We start from the raw sequence: 24,961 nt of genomic DNA, 5'->3' as shown, positions 1-24,961 counted from the left end.
AATATTATCGCCTCCCTAGCGAGGCACTTGTCCTGGCAAAAGTGAGCAAGCTCCTGAATATTTTTGAACAGGGCAGGATTCAGGAGTTCAGAGACAAAACTTTAGATGACCTTCATATCAGTGAGAACACAAAAGTTTTCATGGAAGAAAGTCCATGTCTCACTGATCAGCCAAGCCCCAGTTCTCATTTGACAAATACTAGTAGTCCGACATTGTCACGAGATGCATCAGTAAATGAAAGGCGCAAGACTGCAACAGATGATGAAACACATCAGGAAGTCAATACAGTACAAGGTAAAATGGGCACTGGCATAGGTTTCAAGCGAGCACAAAGAAGAGCTAACACCTACCAGGACACCTCTTTTCCTGAAAGAAAAAAAAAATGTGGCCAGAGAGAAGCATGGTCCAAGCAAGAAATATCAGCAATAAAGGCTGATGTTGCACTAAAGAAGTGTCTGGCCTTAAATAAAGTCCCATCTTTGCCAGATTGCCAAAAGGCTATAGACAGCTTTCCTGCATTGGGCAAAAGGACAACTGTACAAATTAAGAGCAAAGTATGGAACATGTTACAAACAATGCGAAGAAAGGCTGCACGTCTGTAGAGTTTCTTCCTTATTGGAGTCCATGTGACAGTAAATGATTGGGCTACATTGTTGTTGTTAGAGCCCATTTCAATATGCATTCCTCTCATGAGATGTTCTCTGTGTGATAAGAAATCAACAATGATCCGTTTAGCCTCTGAGTTTCTGACAAGTCTAAACTGACCCTGGGAGGGACAGGTTAGACGATTCCTAATATAAACTTTCAAACTCCTAATTTGTCAATATCACAAAAATTTTGAAAAACTCGAAAGTGGAATTTGTTCTTGCTTTATGTAAATTGAGGAGGTATTTCACTTTACACCGACAGACTACAGACCTACAACATATGGCGAACTTTCTAAGCCTTGTGGTGATTGTGAATAGATCAATATCTTTCAGAGGTTCAAAAATGACTATCAGTAACTATAGTTTTCATTGTATTTAACATTGTCTGGTCTCCTGAAAGTTTACTGTTTCAAGAAAGCTACTTGCATCTGGGCGATGTAGCTACTGATATGAAATTGAAGCCTTTGAAGGATTCATTTGTGCTATAATGTGAAAACAAGGAAAAAATGATTTTGTGATTGTAAGAAAAAAATGTCCCCGAAAATGTTAAAATTAATCTCTGTATTATGGCAAGTATTGGATCTGTAGGGACAAGTTTTTGTATTGTTTGTGCTATTAAAATGTTACTTGCCACTTTGAAATATTTTGCTTTGAATGCTTTTTGAAGCTTGTAATTAGATAGAAAGTGTTATTTGGATCTAATTCCTAAAACCATCAATGTGTAAACTTTTTCCTGTAAAGTAGGATTTTTGCTACAATCAACGTTCACTGTAAGGATGCACACCATGAGGGGTCATTCCTCCTTGGTCATATGTCAGCTTCAGTGTACATGTGCCAATTTGTTTGGTACAGTCCATGTTGAAACATTCTCTTTTTGTATATCCATAGACATTGCAATCTGGATTTGTTCTGGCTAGCAAGTACATGTAAGATGGAAATTTTACCCGTCTCTATTAATGCTCACTTGCTCATGCGTCTTCCGCCATTCGTAAACGTATTAGATGTTTGACTTCTCAAAAATCTGTGGCCCGATTTCAACCTAACTTGGGTGGAATAATCCTAAGGGAGAAGAGATCTAAGTTTGTTCAATTGGGGTATGCCACCCCTCAGGGGGATGGGGCATAGCCCCTTTTGTTAAACACACAGTAGATTTCAATAATCTTCTGCTCCCGATCCAGAACTACTACAGCCAGCCATATTGTGGGAAGATGCCTTTGTGGACAAAAAATCAATGTTGTTCATTGGAGCACCCAGGGTCATGCCGTTTGGCCCCTGGGAGGGGTACAAGTGGGGGGGGGGGGGTTGTCTCCCTTTAGTACAAAGTACACTTTTGACCTTTTCTTCAAAACTCATGACCCTATTTTTTTGACAACATTTGGCATGAATCATCCGTAGGGAAAGGGAGTTAAAGTGGAGAGTCTCACCCCTAGGGGGTTCAGTGGCTTAGCTCTTGGGTGGGGCCAGCTCCTCATGGTTTAAATATATTGTTTACCTTTTATCCATCAAGGGGATCAGGGGCATAACCCCAGAAGGAGGAGCCTCCTTATAGTGTTCAATGCATAGTTAAACCTTTACTTGAAAAGTAATGGCCCTATTTATACAAAACTTAGCATGATTCATCCTTAGGGGAAGGTAGTTAAATTTTCTTAACATTTGAATGTGTACATTAATATCAATGGCAGACAGTTCTGCAAAATTTAGTAAGTAAATGTGTTGTACATGTGCTACTCATCTTATAAATATAAGGTGATAGGATTCGTTGTATGAAATACTGAAAATTAGTGTTTGAAGAAGTGTTCACGTTGCCTCTTTGTTTGGGGTAAATTGCTTGTATGAGGAAGGCAGTCCTGGAATAGATACATCACCTTGTTGGAGTATATATTATTATTAAGGATTTTCTTGTCAGAATATGACTTTGACAATAAAGTTTGTTCCTTTGTATTATTATCATTAAGGATGTTATTTCACTTCAAACTGTTACTATATGGGACAAATCATTTACTTAGGTGAAGAGACCTGAACATCGTCCCCTCACCCCTTTCAATTGGGATAAAAGGACAAGTGATTTATAATTTTAATTACTTGTTTGTGTGACTCAACATTTCCATGAGCAGTCTTTCACAATGCTAGTCAGTGGTTCAATAGTAAAGCTCAAGTTTATCAATATCCCCACTCCCTCACCCCTCCACCTACTACTAAGTTGGTAAGCCATAGTTATAATACCAATGTTAATATGGTTGTTTGTGTGCTTGTTTGTCCAATTTACCCCCCAAAAGTGTCCCAGTTGTCCTTATCTATTCGGGTAAATGGGAGGGTTTGATACCCTTGATTTTTTTCTTTATCCCTGAAAATGATATGCATGTATATGACGACACCAAGACAGAGTATTTCATGTGTCTGAATGATATTTCTTTTGTGTCAGGCAAAAATTTTATTTAATGTATTTCTGCTCAACGTAATCCACAAATCATGTCCAATTTACCCCATTGTACCCAATGGGAACTTATCAGTGGGATATAGCTTGTCATAAGAGTTGAGGGTTTACAGACAATAATAATTGTTATACCCAATGCCATGCTTGAAATTTGTGCATGTCTTCATTTTATATTTTTCACCTAAACTTCTTCTGTCATGTCTATGTCTGCATTGTCCAGCCATCTGCAAAGTTTCTTCCCTAATTTTGCTATTATGAACATGACTCGGAAGTAGACAAATTTTGTCTCTCATTTTTGGGAGACTATAGAACTTTTGTACCGACATACAGTGACATAAATGTAATATACCTCCTCAACAGAATCAAATATGCAACATAACCTGGTCATTGTTTTTTTTGTTAATGATGTTCAAAAGATCTATTATATGTGCTACCTAAGTTGATTCAAAGCGTCTTTTATTATTTGTTGATTATCAACTGAGCAAAACAACACAACCAGATAATGCTAAAAGTTGCCATGGCATAGCATTTAATTGTTCAATCATGACAGTGGGTACAGGCCTCATTGCATGCTTGAGCACAATTTTGAACAGTGGCCATGTGACCATGATTATTATGCATATAAATTTGCATTATTCATTATCTTTTGATTATCACCTGAGCACAAAATGCTAGAATTTGCAGACCGCCATAGCATACCATTTAATTTATCAACCATGGTAGTGGGTCCATATCTTATTGCGTGTTTGGACACAATTATGAACATTGGCGATGTCAACCATGAATATTATGTACAAGTATTGGCATTATGATCACATTTTGACATACAATTCATGTAAAAAAAAAATAGTTGCAAGTCACAAGTATTGAATGCACTGTAGAATGGTATAATTTCAACTTCAGTTGAATTTTATTGCGTTTGAATGTCATTTATTGTCATTTATGAATACACAAAATTATAATTCTGTGTTGATATAATTACATAGTATTCATTTTTCATGTTCAGTCTGTTCTCTTGATATTCAAATAAAAAGAAAACTAGAAGCAGCTCTCATTTGTAATGTGCCTCTCTCAGTCATTTCAATGTACGTTTTGAATACCTCTTGATGGGGAGGGGGATTCATGCTCTTGTTGCTCACTTTCAAAATGCTTCCTCACCCAACATCTCGTAACCAAAGCTCACAATGCACATGTATAATAAAGTATGGCAGCAGTTGACCCCCCCCCCCCCTTAAAAGAAATCATAATTAAGTAAGTAATGAAATCAATTAATAGAACCCCCCCCCCCTTATACATTTTCGCTGTCTTAATATATTCCCATTAGGTCCCCGTTGACCTAACCTCTATGCATCTAATCCCTCCCCCCCCCCCCAAAAAAAAAAATGGAAATAAAACAGACAAGTCAGAATGGAAGGGGTGGGGGTCATTGTACCCCACCATTGCAAAACCCTGGCTACGCCAATACTTATCCCCTCGCACAATCCCCCAGCCCTTTTAACAGCAAACTTGATTTATTCCTTGGCTTGACTGAGAGGGCGCCCTCCCATTTGACACACATCATAATATTATGTGAGTACACACAATCACACATACACACACACTCACACAGTAAAAGCACACTTGCTCTTACAAACAGTACATTTCGAGCGCTCCTCGAATTCCTGTTCACGGCTTACCGGCTCGAACTGCATGATGCACGAGTATGTGTGTGTGTGTGTGTGTGTGTGTGTGTGTGTGTGTGTGTCTCCCCCCTCTCTCTCTCTCTTTCTCGTGTCTTTCTTCTCTCCAATAAAAAGACATCTTCTCACTCCGCCCGCCACTCCGCTGAGACGAAAGTTAGTGAATGTAGGAATGCAGTAATTGTATGACCATTCGTCAAACACGTACGACCATAAAGGGTCGCCCTATCCAAGATTAACCGAACTGCTATTAGCATCTAATGAATACAAATTAGGCCGTTGTCTTGTCTGCTGACGCAGCTCAATAGTAAATCACGGCATTAAGGGTTTTCACGTATTTTTGTTTAAAATTCTGGAAAGGCAAACGCTTTTAGTAGAATATATACAAAAAGATCAGTGTTAGTGAGATTGGCATAGATTTTAACCTCGGAATTGCTGATGGCTCTTAAACGATATTTACAGATACCAACTTTCCAAGAAACGAGTCGTAAATTGTTATTTTAATCATTAAACATTGGGCTATTTCTGCAGAAGTTAACATGCCGGGGACAATTAATAAAAAACAGTCGAACACTTTGTGTTGGCGTATGACTGTGGAAGACTTCATCTGAAGGAGTTAATAGTCCATGGATTACCTACCATCGGTATTTCAATGGATGTGTAGCAGTTATCTTGCTTCGTGCTGTGCATAGTAACAAAGGAAAAGTAATTTTTTTTTTCTTATTCTCTAAGTGAAACATGAAGAAGAAAAAGTGTTAGTTGATGAGAATCGTGAAATCGAAGACGACAGAGGGAAACATTGTTTGATTTGAGTCGCCGCTTCGTTTCAACTCGGTTTCACGTCCAGGAAAAGAACGGTAGAGAGTCTTCGTGAATCTAATACGATTTTGTCATCAACAAATCTTGCCTCTCCACCAGAATACAAAAGAGTGAAATGACATTTTTGAATGCAAGAGAGAGATCCAGCGGCCATCTGTCACGCTGATACAACATGTGAGCTGAAATCACGGCACACGAGATCGACAAGAAGGAGAATGAAATGGCACACTCGGGTATGCCACACAAAAACCGAAATACGAGCTCGTTTCTTTCTCTTTAAGCTCAACGAGACTTGCATACAATATCTTCAGATCTTAGGCTGACGAGAACACCGATACGATCAAAATCAACTTCTCTCCTCTTGGCACAGCTCTGGGCTAAATGTGGACACAGGATTTTCACTTTAGGTCATGATACTCACCTTATCCTCAGAAAATTGATACTTTTTGTTAATATGCATAACTTTAGCAGGTGTTTATGAATAATTATGATAACAATTAAGTACTACTTGAGAAGATCAAACGTGGTTAAATTTTTCTTAACGTTGTTTTATTTAATTCTTATATGATATATCTTTCTCCAATATACGTCTACAGAATATGTGAGACGTATCATTGAGCTGATGAACGTACAAACGTGTGAACTAATAACTTACTGGCATTCCTATCGAGTGAGATTAATGCTCACGCACGGGCAACACAATTTGGCAGAGTCCTTCTCGAGTTCGAATCCCGTCAAGTGCCTACGTCCTTGAACAAAACCTCTTTACCCATCATGAACCCTCGACGCAGGTGTATAAATAGGAACCTAGCAACGCAAGGATGATAATAATGTCAGGGTGCTCTGGTAGAGCAATGGTAACACAGAAGAGGCTACCCTGGATAAAGAAAACCATAATCTTCCTGCATATCGCTCAGTTTGTCATCATCCTCAGTAACTTGCGCCAGATCATGCTACCAGTGCGGAAATCATCATCTTAATAGTTTCCGTTGACAGCAACAAACAGGAGCCCTCTACGGTAACCACCAAGATACCCAAGCCGGATGCTGCGATGACATTTATTACTTATTTCTGCGATATGTTCCCTTTAACCAAGGAGTTCTTCTTTTAATTTTGCTAGATAACGAATTATCCAGACGAGGCAAATGTTAGGTAAAAGATAAAGACGCACGTAATCAGAACAATAGTAACTTCACGTCCTTGTACGTCATGTGACACCTGTTCGCACGTGATTTTTTTTTTTAAAAATGCGCTGCTGTTTTTTTTCTGTTGTTCTTTCTCTCCTTGTTTCTTTCTTTGTGGTTTCTTGTATCTTTTCTTTTGTTCGGCTGCTTCCCTTGTCAGAGAGATCTTCATGACCAGATAGAGTCTTGTTTCTCCGGGGAAATCATTCGTTACTGTGGGGAAACTTTGCCCTTTCTGGTCCGTATACCTTACCCCGGTACATCTTTTCATTCCATTCCAAATTTGATTTTGCATGCACGTGAATAACCTTGAATTCCCCCCCCCCCCGCCCCCCCCCCAAAAAAAACCAACAAAAACAAAAAACAAAAAACAAACAAACAAACAAACAAACAAACAAACAAACAAACAAACAAAGAGAGAATATTTCCACCATGATACCCTTTTATATATTTTCTTTTGTAACTGCATTCGTAAGAAGCTTTTATTAGATTGAAATAGTGACCCCTCCACCAACCCAAACACCTTCAAACAGAAACTTTTTAAAGTGATGTGCTCCTACCACCTACGGAGAGTACAATGTACAATCTACGATAGTTCTGAATAATTTTTTATCGATGGATTTTTTTTTACGACTATACGACTTTAAAAGGCATAATTTACCATTTGCAGATGAAATAAAAAACCCTCCATAAGTGCTTCAAAATAGTTCTAAAATGTGAATTAGGGATAGAAACAACCAATGTAAAAATTTGAATTAGTATAATCAATGTAAAGTATTCTTTAATAAACAAAATGTGAACAATGGTTATAATTAAAAAAAAATGTTTTTATAGTAAGAACAATTCTAACTCTGTAAATCCCCTTCTTCGTATGAGTTACCTGCACTAATTTAATACTTATAAATTTATGGTCGAAATTAACTTTGAAGAATGTTATAAATTATGACTCCCATTTTCGGGCACTGAATTTCCACTTTTTCTTTCGGCTTGAAGCTCGCAGGTATACTCATACACCTTTGAATCCACCACAATATTTGTGTAATATTTCTCCATTGTTTTGCTGCACAACTGCTTTGCTGTATAAACGCCTCTGGTTTTGCCCCGAATCATTGTTATGATGCTTAGAGCTCTGTATCATTTACACTGTATATTTATTTTCATACCCTTTATTTCAGTTGAAATGATAATACAGTTATAGTACTTTTGTCTATTCTGTAATGCATATAACTGTGTGCATGTGTTATTTCAAATATTATTATATCATTTGGGCTGACCCTTGATATCAATATGTGTGTGCGTGGTCTGGTGTGTGTATGTGTGTATGCGCATGTTTGAGTATGTGTGCGTGGGTGAGTTAGTGTGCGATGCAAGCGCGCGTGTATTACATAGTTAGTCGAATTTGCCTAAAGAATATGACGTATTCGTCAACATAGATGTTGTCACTTTTATAATGATCTCTTTTCTTTTAGACATGATGATTATTTTTTTATGGTTTTGGAGAATATTACATTAATAATAATTAATATTTCATAGTCCATAGTTTTTTCTTTATATGAGCTCCCTCGTGGAGACGATATGAGGTCCCTTGTGGAGACATCATTATATATTTAATATTCTTGTTTAATATCTCTAAGATTTATTCTTTTTATCTTAGTATTGTCTGGGGCAAATTATTTGATGTAAAGGGCCCCTTTTTTTCTCTCTTTCTCTTCTTCCTTAAAAACAACAACAAAAATGTTTCCAGATTAAACCGTCTACAGTTACGGTTTATTGAGAAAAATAGGGATATCTCCTTATATATTAGGTTTTATTGCCAAGTTCTTATATGGTAGGATGTTTTGTGACAAAACTGACCTAAACATATGCATCAAATGTGATATCTTGAACATTTTTAAAATTAATGCTCCCAAACATGCCAAAGGTAAAGAGGACCTTTAAGTCGAGTGACGGACAGGTGCGATCCCCAGTCCCCAGCACCTCTCACGATCGCGTCATCACTATCTTGGCTTAACGCGCATAGTCGGCACCACCCCCCCCCCCCCCCCCAAAAAAAAAAAAAAAAAACCAACCCCCCCCCCAAAAAAAAAAAAAAACCAAACCAAACAAAACAAAACAAACAAAAAACAAACAAACAAACAAAACAAAACAAAAAAAAAACAAAATAAAAAAAAAACAAACAAACAACAACAGCAAACAAACAGAAAAAACAAACACACACACCACACACACACACAACCAGCCCCCCCCCCAAAAAAACAAAACAAAACAAAAGACAAACAAAAACAAAAACAAAATCGAAAAAGGGGGTCCAGAACTAGACTATCTTATGGGATTGAAAGATGTCTGTAGATTAACATGTCACCGGGGAGTCTTCTTCATTCTTTCTGAGAAGCTTCCCAGCTTTTAATATAGGGAGTAGACTGACTATAGTCAGTGTATACACGTATGGCGTACGTTCAATAACAAAGAAGAGCTTGCTTCCATGACATGGTCATGATTATGTTACATCCTTTCTTTACATCTATGGTTTGTATCATCATTGATGTGATTATAATCATGACCAACCCATTGTAAGCATCGTTTTTATCACTTTTTATCACAATCAGGGGTTAAAATTATACTTAAGTAATGACTGATTAAAATCTCGACTTCTTCCACCAGTCTGCTGCCGCCAGCGTCAAGTGAAGCGATGCCCCTGGTCCTTACCGTGACGTCAAATCATTGGAACCAGGCAGCTCGCTGAGTACCACTGTCTCAAAGAGGTCACAGAGACGTCAGCATACTGAGACTAGTCAAGTGTCCAGTCCTCTGGGTTGGACCCGATCACGTGATGCGACAATCGTTTCGGTAAAACCAGTGAGGTGGGTCTAAATGATATCCATTCATACACACTGCTCAAGTATCTGGTACATACGTATCACGTGTTTAGTACTTCCAGTCGTTCGTATCATGGTGACTATTGTAATCACCAAACTTAGTGGGTTACACTGTTTCAGAAAAACTGAAAACTAGAGAGGTTTAGAAACAATTACAACAAAACAAAATCAATGAACAAAACAACAAGAAGCACCTTTCTGGAAGATGCATCTAGCAACATTCGCAAAAGGCTGTGTTTTTTTTTAATAAATTGGTCGAACAAATGTGTGAAGTGAGATTGTTACTAATAGAACCATGCCATGTATAACATAGCAACATAAATTATAAAGTGCTGTTATTCCCCCAAAAAACTGCCACTAGTAAATTCGACAAGACGTCAAACGCTCAGCATGAAAAAAAAAAATGGCACTGATGTAGAATAAGTACACACACACACACACACCATACCATAGAACATTTTTTACTGGCAATTGTCTGTCATCATTGGAAAGCTATCAAGATATCCATTGATATCAGACAGGATAAAGGAGAAAACAAAAAGAAAAAAACAGAAGGAGAAACAGAAAAGTAGAGAAAACTCTACGGAGAGACACTGCTATGACAAGGTCATGTAAAGCCTGTCATTGCCACATGACTGTAATCATATCCGAACTGTTGAGAAACTTCTCTTGATTACATTTTCTCACCTCTGTCTGTTTAAGACATGAAGTTAAACTTGTGCAAATGATTATAGAGCTCTCGCCTGTAAACATTAATATTTCAGATTACTTTCTGAAGTAGTATAAATAATTACTTACGAGTTGATCATTCTCATAGGATGAAATAAGACTTGGTCATCTTTTCTTTTCATTCCTTTTCAGTGCATTATAACCGGTACAAAGTAAGCCCTTTGTACCGGTAATCGTTCAGACATTTGTTTGTTGTGTTTTTGACTATCGTGTTGTGTAATGACACTGTTTCGCTTTTGACAAAATATCGTTACTAAAATATAAATGGAGTAATTTTTCTGAGGACTTTTTCGTCTGATGATCAGCTCACTGAAAGCTGTAAAAATTCACTGTTCTTATCATTCCTTCTGATTTTGCTGTTGTAACCTATAGTATTGCTCCTTTTCTCAAAATATGGTTGCAGGTCTAACAATAGAGACAGGCCAAGAACGAAGCTCGTCAACCGATTGATACAACCGTCACCTGACTGATAGACCAGTCACCTGACTGATACAACGGCCACCTGACTTTAAACAACCGTCTCTTCACTGGTATAACCGTCCCCGTGTTCACCGTGGCCACTGACTGTTTAAAGTAAAAAGTTAACAAGCAGAGTAAGACATTCTATTGCCAGGGCGTGACGATGTGATGACCTACGACATGTGCTGACTTGAATTCCTTTAGCATAGACAATATTTTATTTAAGCAAAACCTTTTATAAAAACACACACACAGATTAGGTCCACATCAGGAATCTGAAATCAATTGTTAAGAATTTTACTGTGTTTATTGAAGACTGCCAAAGAATTGTTCAAGATGAATACTAGTGAGAGATCCCTGCTCGATGACAACACGGACCTCCCCGATTTCACAGCCACAGAACCAAACTACTCATTTCTCTGGGACTCTGTGTGTTCCTCGGTGGACCACACGTACCTGCCTAGCGCCATCTTTGTCGGCTTGCTAAGCCTCCTTGGTATCATTGCTCACATTGGCCTTCTGGTGATCACGTGCATGAACAAGTCGCTTCGTACGCCTTCCAGTCTCTTTCTCATCAGCGTCATTTGGGGGGACCTGATGTACCTTATCCTCCGGGCACCACTTATCGTTCGCAAACTTCTTGGACCGCTTTGCTGGAAAGGCAGCTTGCTATCCTGTAAAACTCATCTCTACTTTGAGGCTGTGACACAGTACGTCTGCATCCTCTCGCTGACGGCACTGAGTGTCGAACGCTACATGGCAGTGGTGCGCGGGTTGGAATCTCGACAAATTAACAGCAAACATTTCAGGATGATCGGAGCCGTTGGAACGTGGCTGCTTGCTTTAGTCTTGGCAATTCCTTCGGCTGTGATTGCACACGTATATACTCCGATGCGTATCTGCTCGAACACGAAATTGAATAACGCTTACGGCTTACTTTATGATATTTACGGTTTCATCTCTATGTACTTCATCCCATTGCTAATGATCAGTGTGCTATACATATCAATCGCTGTAACCTTGTACAGAAGCAGTCACATCATGCTGAACAATGCACGTCAGGACACCACCAATCGACGACAAACGTCACAACGCAAACGACTTGCGATTATCTTTGTACTCATTACCGTATCCTTTGCCGTGTTGTGGATGCCCCACTTCATATATCGTCTGTGGGTCCAGACGGAGTCCTTTCTTGGAAACGATTTGCCGCACAGCAAAAGCTTCGAAGAAATCGCCGCCATCTCCGCCCTGCTCAACGCCTCACTCGACCCCTACATCGTTTTTGCCATGAGTACAGTCTACCGAAAGAGTTTGTCGAAGTGCTGTCAAAAGCAGAGCGGCTACTGCTGTGAAAAGAGTGAAAATCACAACAGAAATAACCTGAACAGAAGTAGCAACTACCACAGGTCAAGTGTCACCATAATGACATCATTGAAAGCTTCGCAGAGTGCTTTCCCGCCTTTGCGTCGTAATTCACCATCTACTACCACTACTGATACTGCCTTGTGAAATTTGATTTCTCATCTTTATGACGAGATGTAAAAGTAATGAAGTACATTGCACTCCCGTCAAAATGAATGCGGTTATAACGAAATTATCGTTACGAGGTGAAAACTCAGTTCCCAAAATAATCATGTACATTATCTTTATGTACTTATCTGTTCGGATAACGAAAGAAAACCGCCGGTCCCGAGGACTTCGTTTAAACGGGAGTCCACTGTACTTTGCTATTGAGTCCCCATTGATTGAAAGCCATTTGTGTAAATACAAAATAATCGATCCAAATCTCATATATAATATAGTATTTTTTTTCTTTCTCAGGTGATGTAGGATTTAAATTAAGTAGATTATTACATAATCGGAAGTAAGCGCGGTGAGTTGTTAGAGAACAATGAAACATGTTATCTTATTTTTGATAATAAGAAGTGAAAACTGTGGTCACGTGTACATACGTGTAAAATAGTACATTATGTATTTACACACTAACATTGTGTATAGTGTATATAATGATATAATAATTATGTATGGTACACGCACACGTGTACATAATGGTATCAATAATACCCAAGTTTAGTATGACAAATCATTCGGTGGAATAACTAATATTAACATTCGGAAAAGGGCAATGAAATTATGTTATATGAGCTCAAATTACCATGGATTCCATCGTAATATGTCAGTGGGCTTCGACGGATTTTGCGAGAGTGATACTTTTTTTTTTTCAAAGTAGAACATCAATCCATCTTTTAAGGAACTTACATGCAAATGCAATCAAACTAATCGAAGTCGATAGCTATAAAGATTCGGGAGTTTGGCAAGCTGTAAGAAATTGTAATATTAGTCGCAATGGAGTATGCAAATGAACTGGAGGTCCTAACGGCATACGTCTAGACATCTTCACGGACACAAAGAGAACTCTTACAAAGGTCAGTTCTTTGAGGAGGGATCAGATCCCCAAAACCTTAAAAAGGGGACATTCCTTCCTGATATTATGTTCCTTTGCATATTAACAGAAAAAAAAAAAGATATTGAAGTCAGTCAGTGCAAATAAAAAAAAATGAACATAATACACACACACACAGACACACAAGTTAAGAGCTGTTAAAAAAAAAGAAGTTTAGAGTGTTTGAAAGTGACGTAGGTGTTCGGCAGCTTTTTATTCGGTTTGTACACAAGAAGTCACCAATTTTCATTTTTCTCGAGACAACAAGAAAACAATTTTCTCAGAACTGTTCGTGGCATAATAAGAGTGTTAAATTTTTGCACATCTTACTCAAAGGACAAGTTTAGACTGTGCCCAAATATTTGAGAACAAAAATGAAAATTAGTGAAATTGTGCTTACAAGAGAAAAGGAGAGCTGATAAACACTTACTTCACACAAACTTACCAACACTTTGGCGACAGAGATAGAGTGTCCTCAGGAGCATCTTTCAGTTGACATAATACACAGTGGAAACTCGATATAATAAGAGATCTGATATAACAAAATTCCTGATATAACAAAATAATTTCTCCCGTCCAAATGAATGTATTTCTTTTGTATTGCTTATTGACTACTGATGTAATAACAAAATATCTGAAATAAAGGAACAATAAATGTTTTGGTTCCAAGGATCTCGTTATGATCAAGTTTTCAATGTACTACAAAAAACATTTGGATACCGAGGGCTTGTGGGGTGTCAATGTGGTCAATTTCGTAATCATATATTATTTTCTACACTTTCCACCACCAATGCAAGGTTCACTATCGTGTTGGTGGCTGTTTCGATTTTGCAGGTCTGCATACAGTCAAGAACAAAAGAAGTTTGGGAGCCGAAATGCAAATCTCGTTGTAGACGTCCGTGCCTTCACAGCTCTTAATAAACAAGACCCACAGGAGATCTCGCCAGATGAAAAACCTCCGAACTGCTCACTAGCCTGTGAAAATCAAAGACGATACCCCAACCTGCATTCATGAACACAGAATGTATGAAACCGTCAACCTGCTCTGGGGACAAGGAAGTGTCCAGTAAACTTGCCAAAGACGGATCTCGGTTAGCAGACTGTAGACATGGCTGTAAGGACTTCGGACACTGTGTAAGGCACATTAAGCTGTCTGCAGACTGACATTGTAGGACCAACCTGACATTGACCATTAAGGCCTACCACGACATGGCTAGGGGGTGCGAACAGTTACGAACGTCTTAAGAACGACTGGTGATCACTTCTGATGTGCTATACTTATCAGAATTTCAATAATTCAGCACAAGAACTGATCACCAGTCGTTCTTAAGTCGTTAGTAACCTTAAGAACAGCTTTATGAAACACCCCCAGGTCATCCTTACTGCTACTGTCCTATAAAAATCTATGATAAACAACTCAAAACAATGACTCAGAGTAAATTCCGATGCCTCTTATGGTCATGGGCTTTATATCCTAGAACAGATTTGGCGAAACAGAATTGCTTTGCATGCCGAGCCTACACGTCTGGCACCGAGGCTCATATTATCATGAGAGCTTTAGATAATGGTATACCAGGGAGGTGGAAGACTACTACCTCCCTAGGTATAGACATACACAAGCAGATCACCTCAACGCCATATTACGATAAACTTCGTTCATCGCCGAAAATTAATCCAAGTTTTGCAGACTACTATGGTGCGCCATCTGCCACTGTTTGCCCAATAATTCTGAAAAAAAAAACCCCACCTAGTTTATCCCCTAAGAAAAAGACGGGAAAAAAAGCTTGTTTCTCAGTCGATAAACCAAGTTTTTCGAGAGAAATTCTGTGTATCGAGACAAAAAAAAAAGTGTATCGACATACTTTTTCAAGCGAAAAACATAGTATATCGTAAAAAACGACCGATAATTTTTTTTTTTATTTTTCTTAGGGGATAAACTAGGTTTTTCGGAATTATTTGGCAAATGACGCGCCATAAGCGTCTGCAAAACCTTGACAAGGCGCGGAAGAAGGCCAAGAAAGAAAGAAAGAAAGAAAGAAAAATCGACCCAAAATTTCCTGTAACTGCCCGATTTGTGGATGCCATCTCACAGACTGAATCACTGACGTGTTAACGACTGACCTCGATCCACTATTACAGTATTGCAGACTGACGGGAAGAGTTATCAGACATTACCGTTATCGCCTTGCCAAACTTACGTTATATCTTTAAACCGAGTTTACCATTTTGTGAATTGATTGTACTCGAAAGATTACATAAACGTTACTTCATATCAAATTTTCACCCTCTCGGCTTGTATGTTGCAGTTTGTTAAACTCGAGCTGAATATGGAGTGGTACACTATGTCTTTTCAATGATTCAATGTGAATGTAACAGTTATGAGACTCCGTGATTTGAATTGTATTTTGGTCATTTCAACCAGACATTGAGTGTCCTGTTGGTTGACTCAGTACTAGGCATTGTAAGTGCGTTTAGAGTCATAATGACAAAAGAAAGAAAAACAGTCACATAATGTATTCAGCTAAATGATAAATACTATAGAGTAGAAGTGTACGTCTTTTTACGTCTGAAATTATTGAAAGTATAATGAGATGACGAGTATGAAACACAGACAAAATCAACTTCATTAAAAGTTACTTTAGAATAGTTTAGTGCTGTCCATGTACTTAGAATACTCTTCGTATTGTTCATATTTTGGATGCATGTTGTGTACTCAACTCTGACGTATTTAGAAACGTAAAATGTTATTCGTTATTTTGTGAGATTAGCGGTCGAGACAATCTGCGAGTGTGGATAACGTTGCAAAAATATTATTTCGAGCAATTAAGCACTTTACATTTACTTTTAGTCCTATCAACTGTTATTTCCACTCATTGTCAATGTAAAACATACAGCACTACGTATGATGTACTTTTCGGTTCCATGGCACTTGTTGCTGCAACAATAATGCTCCCAAATATCTGCAAGCTAAAGACAAACATAAATTCTTCCCTCAAACACAATCCTAACCCTAGTCCTAATCCTCCCATCAAACTAAACCTAAAACTCTATCACAACCCTAACCCTAAGTCCTTGGAGAAAAAAAGACCGGAGCAACTGTCGCAGGAGCAAATGTCGTGTCACCGCACTTTTTCAAACATCTTGTTGTGAAAAGCAATGGACAGCTAAAACTGTTGTTATTTGTACCCCCACTCCCTCACAGTCTCTTAACAGTGTCTATACGAAACGCTGAAAACACACGGGAGATTGTCTGGGGGATTTGTAAACGAGGAGGTCGCATTGAAAACCACTATCAATGTCTGCATATAACATGCCGGTAATGCAACTACAGTATCAAGGGATTTTCCGAGTTTTGTATTCGACTTTTCTCCATCTATTCCTACTCAGTATTTTTGTGTTTTCCGTTACCTCTAAACTTTCTAAAGTGAAGGAAGTGCATATTAGCTTTTTTCCTATTGAAATCACAACAGACATCGACTAGCATAAAGAGCCATCTTCTTACCAAGTGATAATGTTAAAATCAATTTTACAACTGCGCTCACTATTTGCCAGGCTTATAGTCACTGATTATGGGAAAGCCCTAAATACGTACCTATGTTGTTGATAAAGCACAATTTGTCCTTCCTACATCAACTTATGTCACTTCACCTGTCTTCGAATTACTCCTTCTGCCTGGTTTCTTGACATTGTTTTTGTTCCATCAATTTGCAAACTGCCTTCAGGAAACATGTGCATAACATCAGTTCAAATCGGGAATTAGTTAGATACACAATTCCTCCCATCGTATTATTAGCAATCGCCCCTTTTCATTTTTAAAACTGTTCACATGTTACTAATACAATTTTTGTGTAATGTAATTGTAGCATTCCTTTTGTATGATAATAGTGGCATTTTCATTATGTCTCTTACTGTCATCTTTCTCAATTGTCATTATTTTTTTTTACTCCTTCATCACCGTCAACATTGTGATTTTCTTTACTATTCTTAGCTATCATCAACATCAATATCAACATGTTATTATCACTGTCATTAGAGTCCTACTATAACTTACTATGCTGTTACCAATACAAATGATTTTTAGATAGTGAAAATGCTTATTTCGTGGACTAAATAGTTTTCTCAAACTTTTTGAACACTCTCGTTGATAATTTGCGGGTAATACTCCTATAAGATGAATTGAAGCATGACACTATTCATTTCAAGAGAGTGCCAGTCCACTTTTAAGGTGAAGTCAAATATTTCGTATCAATTTTTCGTATCAATCTTCTTTGCCAAACACAAAAAATGTTCACAGACTTTAACACAAGCAGCTCAGACTACAGTCGCATCATCTCTCTGGCGTCAGACATGACTGGACCTATGACAGACACCACGTGGTGAGAGGAGATTCACTGCGGCAGCGGGTCCTCGTCTTGTCGGGGGAATCCCCGTCCTGTCGGGGGAATCCCCTCTTTCCACCCATCTCCGTGTCGGGGGTCAGACCAGGGAGGTGAGAGCCACCCCCCCCCCCCCTTGGTCTGACCTATTAGTGTATCACTAAACGGAGTTACTAGGCGAGCCACCGACTCAATCACTACCTCCTCGGTATCACTAATTCCAGCAGCCTTCAAATTACTTCTTAATTTTGCTAGCACCAACAATCGCTATAGTGAAACGAGCTGAAGCCACGATGGGACTTTCCCTCACCGATAGCTTGGTACTGTATCACCATTGACCTTATGTATCATGGAGCTTTACAACCCGTAGCTCCATGCTTTACCCTATCTTGATTGCTACATCTCCGGTAAAATCATTTATGACAGGGCCAAAAGGTTTCATGCGAGATGGGTCTGGGAATAGAAGAGGCGTGGTTATATGTAGCATTAAAAGTGAGAAAATACATGGTGGGGTTGATGGGGGTTGGGAATAGAAGAGGCGGGGTTATATAGTATAAAAAGTGAGAAAATGCTGATTTCAGCTTAGGTACAAGGTGAACGAAGAAGTAACTGGCACTTTCGTCATGCATCTATACAACCAGGGCACATGGCAATGATGGGACCGCTGTAGTATAAATTGTTGGATAGAATGTAACGAGAATCACCGAAGTCAAGCAGGAACCGCGGAAGTGGGAGCTAACCCCACCCTCCCCTTAATAGAATAACAACAACAATCAAACCACTTAATCTTCTACATAAAAAGGTGCGAATAACAAACAAAGGGATTTTATGATTTTCCTGGGGTTTCGCAAAAGAAAAAAAATCAGAGAAAAAGGGGGCTAGGGAGCATTAATGTGCCCCGCTTGATCCCGCCGGGAGCACCCCCCCCCCCCTCACGTTCTGCGGTTCCTGTCACCTTAACATGCGAAGTAGATAGGCGTTTTCACATCTGCCCGATGTTTCGAAATAGCGCGCTATTTTCTGACTTGGGAAATTAAAAAAAATATCTCGAGCTTGGATTTTTAGCGGGCTGATGTGAAAACGCCTATGTCTGTAGGCGGTTGCTCAACAGTATACGAGGAGATAATTGAACACATGTACACATTATTCTGTCTAGCTTAAAATATATCTAGCATACATACGTGGTATGCACCTTTTGCATTCAAGTTCCGCACGAAGCATGCTGGTCTAATCTGAAGACGGCAGCGGGAGAAGTTTCCGTTTATTTTTTTTTCATGGATGCTAAAATTGGTTACAGTCGACGTCAATCAGTAATGAACGCTAAAACTACTTAGTACCTGCACTGAGCATAAACAGAAACTAAATCTGTTTTATTGCCTTGCAACTTAACGCTGTTGTGATTCGACCTTTCCGTTATCAGTCATAACTGTAAAATACGTATAAGTTATGCGCTATGTTTGATTTGTAGCTTTCAATGAGTGATAACGATTATTTAGATAATCCTGCCAAGCTATGCATGAGGTTTAGATTTTCTTATCATTTTTATTGATTGTGGTATCAATGTAACGAATACACTAAAGAAAGTATAACACGTAGATTGTGTTTTCTTGATACAATCGTGACGGTGAAATACATCTTTTTGTTGATATTTCTTCGACTTACATTGTTGTATTTGTGTCATCATTCTTTGCAACCAGTTTACAAAAAGAGGATGAAAAAGAGTAGTGAAACATCTTTCTATCATATAACTTCACAAGTATTCAAGAGATATTATGGAAATACGATTGAATCAATAGTTAAATTTCAATTATTTTGATATCCTTGAGAAGTCCGTGGTTGGAATTTGCTCCACGAAGGATATAAAACGCTTGCTTCTCTGCGTTTCATTTCTTTCTTCCGTTGGTTTCGTAACTACATTTTTTTGTGTGCTCTTCTAAAGATTACATTAAAAAAAAAACCTAAAGCTACTCAAGGATACAAACAACATATTATGCGAAAAACTGTAGAGACAGCCAATATTATTTCATATCATGGGGATTCATTGTTGCTTGAAACGAAAACGGATAAAGAAAAAGCAAGTTTCCCAAACAATCATGCCCGACAAACTTTGCAGGAGACATTCGAAAGAAGGAAATAATTGAATGGTAATCCAAATTAGATAGTAGAAAGAGAAATGCCTGCCAACAGGCAAAAACAAAACGAAACGAAACAAAACAAAACAATACAAAACAAAACAAAACAAAACAAAACAAAACAAAACAAAACAAAACAAAACAATACAAAACAAAACAAAACAAAACAAAACGAAACAAAGCAAAGCAAAGCAAAGCAAAGCAATAGAAAACAAAAGAAAACAAAAGAAAACAAAACGAAACGTAACAAACAGAACAGAACAGAACAAAACAAAACAAAACAAATCAAAACAAAACAAAACAAAACAAACAAGCAAACATAGTTACACTTATAACTTACAAACAAAACCAGGATTATTGTGCGAAAAAAATTGTTTTCTTGTGTATAGTTGTGTGAGTTGGTCTGTTTGAACATTCGAGTGCGCCCGTGCCTGACAGTGTATATTTTGTGCTTTTAAGTATTTTTTTTTGCATGAAATGTGCGTGTGCGTGTGTGCGTGTGCGTGTGCGTGTGCGTGTGTGTGCATGTATGCAATAGTGAGACCAGGGAGTGCATGGAAGAGGCGCGTTTTTTAAAAAAGGTGAGAAAGGGGCGAACAAAGTGAAGTAAGCGGGTGTGTTCAATCTCAGTTTCAAAGCGTGCCCAGAGCAAGCTAGAAGACCAACACGAGGTATGGTCCTAAACAGAAACGTGTCGTGCCACATAATTTGGCTGCACGCAACCACGTCATAAGAGGGTGACTGCAATGTGGTCGCATCCTCTTTATGTTACGCTGGTATCGATATTATGCTATACGTAACCATGGTGACCTTCTGGTGTTTTTATGAATACATTAACAAAAAGAATGTTTACAGGTTTTGCCAATGTTTTTCGCTTTATTTGCGTGCAGCCAGATTTTCATCGGCGCTTGGTTTAACATCGACTAATATGTAATGTGGAGATGGCTATATAGGCCGAAACAACAACAACAACAACAGCAACAACAATTAAATCACTTCAAAAAGATCTTGGTAATCTGTGATAAAAAGAAACGCTCTCTTTGAAAAAAAGCATAGCCAAATATTGATTTGATAATTTGATGGCACAATTTTTATACACCTTCCTCTAAATTCTAAACTTTTCACTCAACATGTATTTCTATTCTTCGGCAGAAAGCTCTCTTTGAGCCCTATAACAACACGTTGTGCGGCCGATAGAGGGCACAATTTTAGTTTTTTAGTCTGTCGCTCCTCTCCTACTATAATGCACCTGCGAAACATAAAGACTGGTCACAAAATTAATGCTTATTTTTAGTTCAACTAATGAGGTTTCGATACTTCCGTGCTTGCGTCAACTAAGTAGGTAGGCTAATACATCATTGCTTTAACCTAGCTCTGTTGAATGGACACAGCAGTGGTAGACGCGCTCACAATGTCAATCAATTCTATATGACTTTCTTTAAAATGTGTTCCTTTATCATAAATTTACGCGCTGATTTAGATATTAGAAATATTATAGTTAAGCGATTATGTTGAGTATTTATGATTAGTTTTTTCCTTTCTATTTCTTTTTTGTTGAAGATGGAAAATGAAATGAAATGAAATGAAATGAAATGAAATGAAATGAAATGAAATGAAATGAAATGAAAATCGTCTACGAAACTCTCCACAGTCTACAGGTCGCCGGCTTGCGTCACATGGACGTCACGAAGGCCCTTTAACAGTATAAACTATGCTCTATCCCAGTGACCTCTGCTCGGAGGGTGTGCTTCCTTTCCGTTTCGTTATCAGAGAGCGTGGCTGCTGATGAAGGCAACATCCGCCTAAAAGATAAAGCACGGCCGAAATATTACTGTCCCAACGGTGGCTTAATAGGTCAAAACGAAAGTTGGAAAATCCGCCTATTGCGCTGGCCACTATTAATATAATTCAGGAGACACAATATTATGAGCATGGAAATCCGGGGAGGTCCCCTAACAAGACGTAAACAAGAGAGTACTGAATTGACTAACTCACAGTGTTACGATGAATCAAGGAGATATCTCATGGATGCACAAAAAGGCTAATACCCTTGGCCATAAAACCAAGGAGTCGCATTTACCAATGATCTTGCTGATGGGACCAATTCTGTTTACCAATATTCACTGATTATCTCGACTTGAAAGACACTTTACGTTTTGACGCAGTCTTACGATTTCTCTCACAAATTCTTGGCCAGATTACATTACATTACATTACATTACATTACATTACATTACATTACATTACATTACATTACATTCAAGCTTGATTACATTACATTACATTACTTTACTGTACATTGCATTACGTACTTTATATTTGTAGTGACCTCTCAATCTATTTTGCCTCCTAAAATGGATTTAAAGGGAAAGGCTAGTAACTGATCAGTGGGAATCAGTGCGAATGCTGGGGGATGATTGTTCCAATTCTTGTGGGATACATTTAAGAGTACATTGTACATCTATTGTTGTGTGAAAATTATTTGCTTCAGAACGGTCTCATATTCAAGTAATGTGCAGCTTAATGCCCCGTCACTGACCAAGCATGCTAACCTGGAAACATTAAACTGCACAGTACTTGAATATGAGACCATTCTGAAGCAATTGGTTTTCACACAACAATAGATATAATGATGTACTCTTGAATGAATCCCATGAGGATTGGAACAATCATCTCCCAGCATTTCCACTGATTCCCACTGATCAGTAACTAGCCTTCCCCTTTAAAGCAACAACTCTTGGTTTTGAAGAGTTTGTTCGCAAAAACTGATAAGTCCATTTTTGAAGATTTTGAAGTACGGTCTCTGTCATAAAGTAAAGAATAATACCTTTTAAATGATATATTGGTCACTTCATATAAAGGTACATTTTTGAAGTTATGGTCAAAAGAAGCAAACATTTTCTTATAATTCTCTTTATTTTTCTTGACCTTTAATCGCACATATCTCCATTATTTTGGCAAATACATGGACTTATCGGTTTTTGCGAACAAACTCTTCTTTTAGAATTGATTTTAAATAATAGTACATGCTTTAAATTCCTTATTCATCATTAGCTTTCACTTTGCAATCAAACAATGTGTACCCAAAATCTTTATAATCCTCTTACATTATGCTCTGTGGATGAAAAGGTAAAATAGATCGAATTGAATTGAATTGAATTGCAATTTATTATGGCCTCCAGTTCGCATGCTTAATGAGGTTTTGCTATGTTGAGCACGCCTCCAGATGACTATACAAGCTTCGTATGGTCAGGAACATCCTTTGCGATCAAGGTATGCAGAAATGTTGATTTATTGTTAAACTGATCGTGATACAGGCGAGAGGAGCTGTTAATATAGTGGCTCAGAGGATAAGAGCACGGACTATCAGTCACAACACTGTAAAAACATCGGTGTTAGATTTAACACCACGGGTGTTAAATCTAACACCGATCAAACTTCAAGAAAGGACCACACCCACAGGTGTTAAAAATGCACTGTGATGGTGTTGACAAGTGTTCATCTGACACTTCGTGGTGTTAATTTGACACTGTACCTGGTGTTATTTTGACACTGTACTGGTGTTAATTAAAAAATGACACCACATGGTGTTGATTTGATATGTGTTGGTGTTAATATCAATGGTTTAACACCCGTCCAGCTTCAATAAGAGACCACACCAGCTGGTGTTACTTTGGTGTAAATTTATTTTCACATTTTTTCAAAAATCTAGTATTTTAATGTAAAATTCTTGATCGTCTTGTTTAAATTAAAAATCAACAAGAAGTGCAGTTACTAAGAAACTCTTCAAAAAACAGTTTAAAATTTGGAAATGACACCCGGAGGTGTTAATTTAACACCATAAATGAGCACCGAAAATTTAACACCAGCTCGGTGTTCACTATTTAACACCGGACTTTTTGCAGTGAAGGTTCCTGGTTCGAAACCCCCGTGCTGCAGCGGTTGTGCCTCTACGCAGTGCACATTATCCTCATTGCCTAGTCACGCTAGTTCTTCGGAGAGGAACTATAAGTTGTCGGTCACGTGGTTACTTGCTTATAAGCAATCAATTCGATTCATAATTATTGTCACTCACACTTCAATTTCGGTTTAGTTTAGTCTTTACATTTCTCAAAAAATAAACAATACTTTGTGGTAGCACGAAATACATAACATGCACGAAACACATCTCACAAAAATAAACAGTAAAAATTATTGTACATTAACGATCATTGTGCGATAATTCAGATGCAAAAGAACGCAGAGAGAGAGAAAAAAAAAACCATAAAGGAAACCTACAAAAAGCTAAAGCTTTTAGGAATTGTAGATTTCTAAGGAGATATGAGTTCTCAGCATTATGGGGGTCAAAAATGACTTTAAACTGACGAAAAGAGAATATTCATATAAGAATAGTTCCTGGAAGGAGCACGCTCGACGTTGAATTGACTAGTGTTTTTTGAAAAGCGCACTGTATCTACATGTATAAAGGCACATAACCAGATATTAATAGAATACTTAAAATATCGTGATTAATTTGATTTACAAATCGATAAAGCAGATCCTTCAAGTACTCATCATATGGTATGGTTGGTTGAAAGCTTTCTGTCAGGCATCTACACGTATTTTGCACGTAATTTTGCCTTTGACCGGTCATTAGTAAACCATAACGACCGGTCATTATCACATTCACATACTTCACGTACTTTGTACATGTATTTACTGGCGAAAATGGCTGCCACATTAAAACGGTTATTTGAAATTCCTTTAATCAAAAAGAAAATAAATAAATAAATACAAGAGCTATTAAGTGGATCTAGTCAAACGACAGGAATCTGTCCATCATTTCATAAAACAAATAACACATACAATTTTGTTCGGGCATTAGTATGAATACCCACACTCAGTATTTTTTTAGACAGTCCAAACTTCCTCGGCTATCGCCTCGGAGAGTTAAAGTGCTCCGAAGGTTAGTACCTTGTGCAGGTAATTCTTAATTTTGTGTAGTATTCATATAATATGAATGTTACTATGTAATATAGCAGTGTGCCAAATTGCAATAAACTCAGCATTTGCTATTGAAAGGACTATATAATAACTCGGAAAACAGCTTAGTAGCAGAGTGAAGATAAAGTGCACTTTACCAGCATATTAAAACCTGTCAACTTCTGCCGATTTTTTTTTTTTTTTTTGTCACAGGCAAC

At 38.0% G+C, this 24,961-nt stretch overlaps 1 protein-coding gene across 1 annotated transcript; it reads left to right on the top strand.

The window, feature by feature from the left end:
• Positions 1–11,163: 11,163 nt before the first annotated feature.
• On the top strand, positions 11,164–12,339 carry LOC139716049 (gastrin-releasing peptide receptor-like). The gene has a single exon (XM_071627602.1). It carries the CDS (start codon positions 11,164–11,166, stop codon positions 12,337–12,339), a length of 1,176 nt encoding a protein of 391 aa, XP_071483703.1.
• Positions 12,340–24,961: the final 12,622 nt, after the last annotated feature.

This window comes from Diadema antillarum, unplaced genomic scaffold (genome assembly GCF_040938485.1).
Source record: "Diadema antillarum isolate AM-2024a unplaced genomic scaffold, OU_Dant_1.0 scf00000060, whole genome shotgun sequence".
NCBI classification, from domain to species: Eukaryota; Metazoa; Echinodermata; class Echinoidea; order Diadematoida; family Diadematidae; genus Diadema; species Diadema antillarum.
Note: the sequence above shows the minus strand (reverse complement) of the source record. Positions and strands in the feature narration are given on the sequence as shown.

Excerpts from the sequence above, each read along its gene's own strand:
- LOC139716049 (XM_071627602.1), top strand. The coding sequence starts at position 11,164 with ATGAATACTAGTGAGAGATCCCTGCTCGATGACAACACGGACCTCCCC.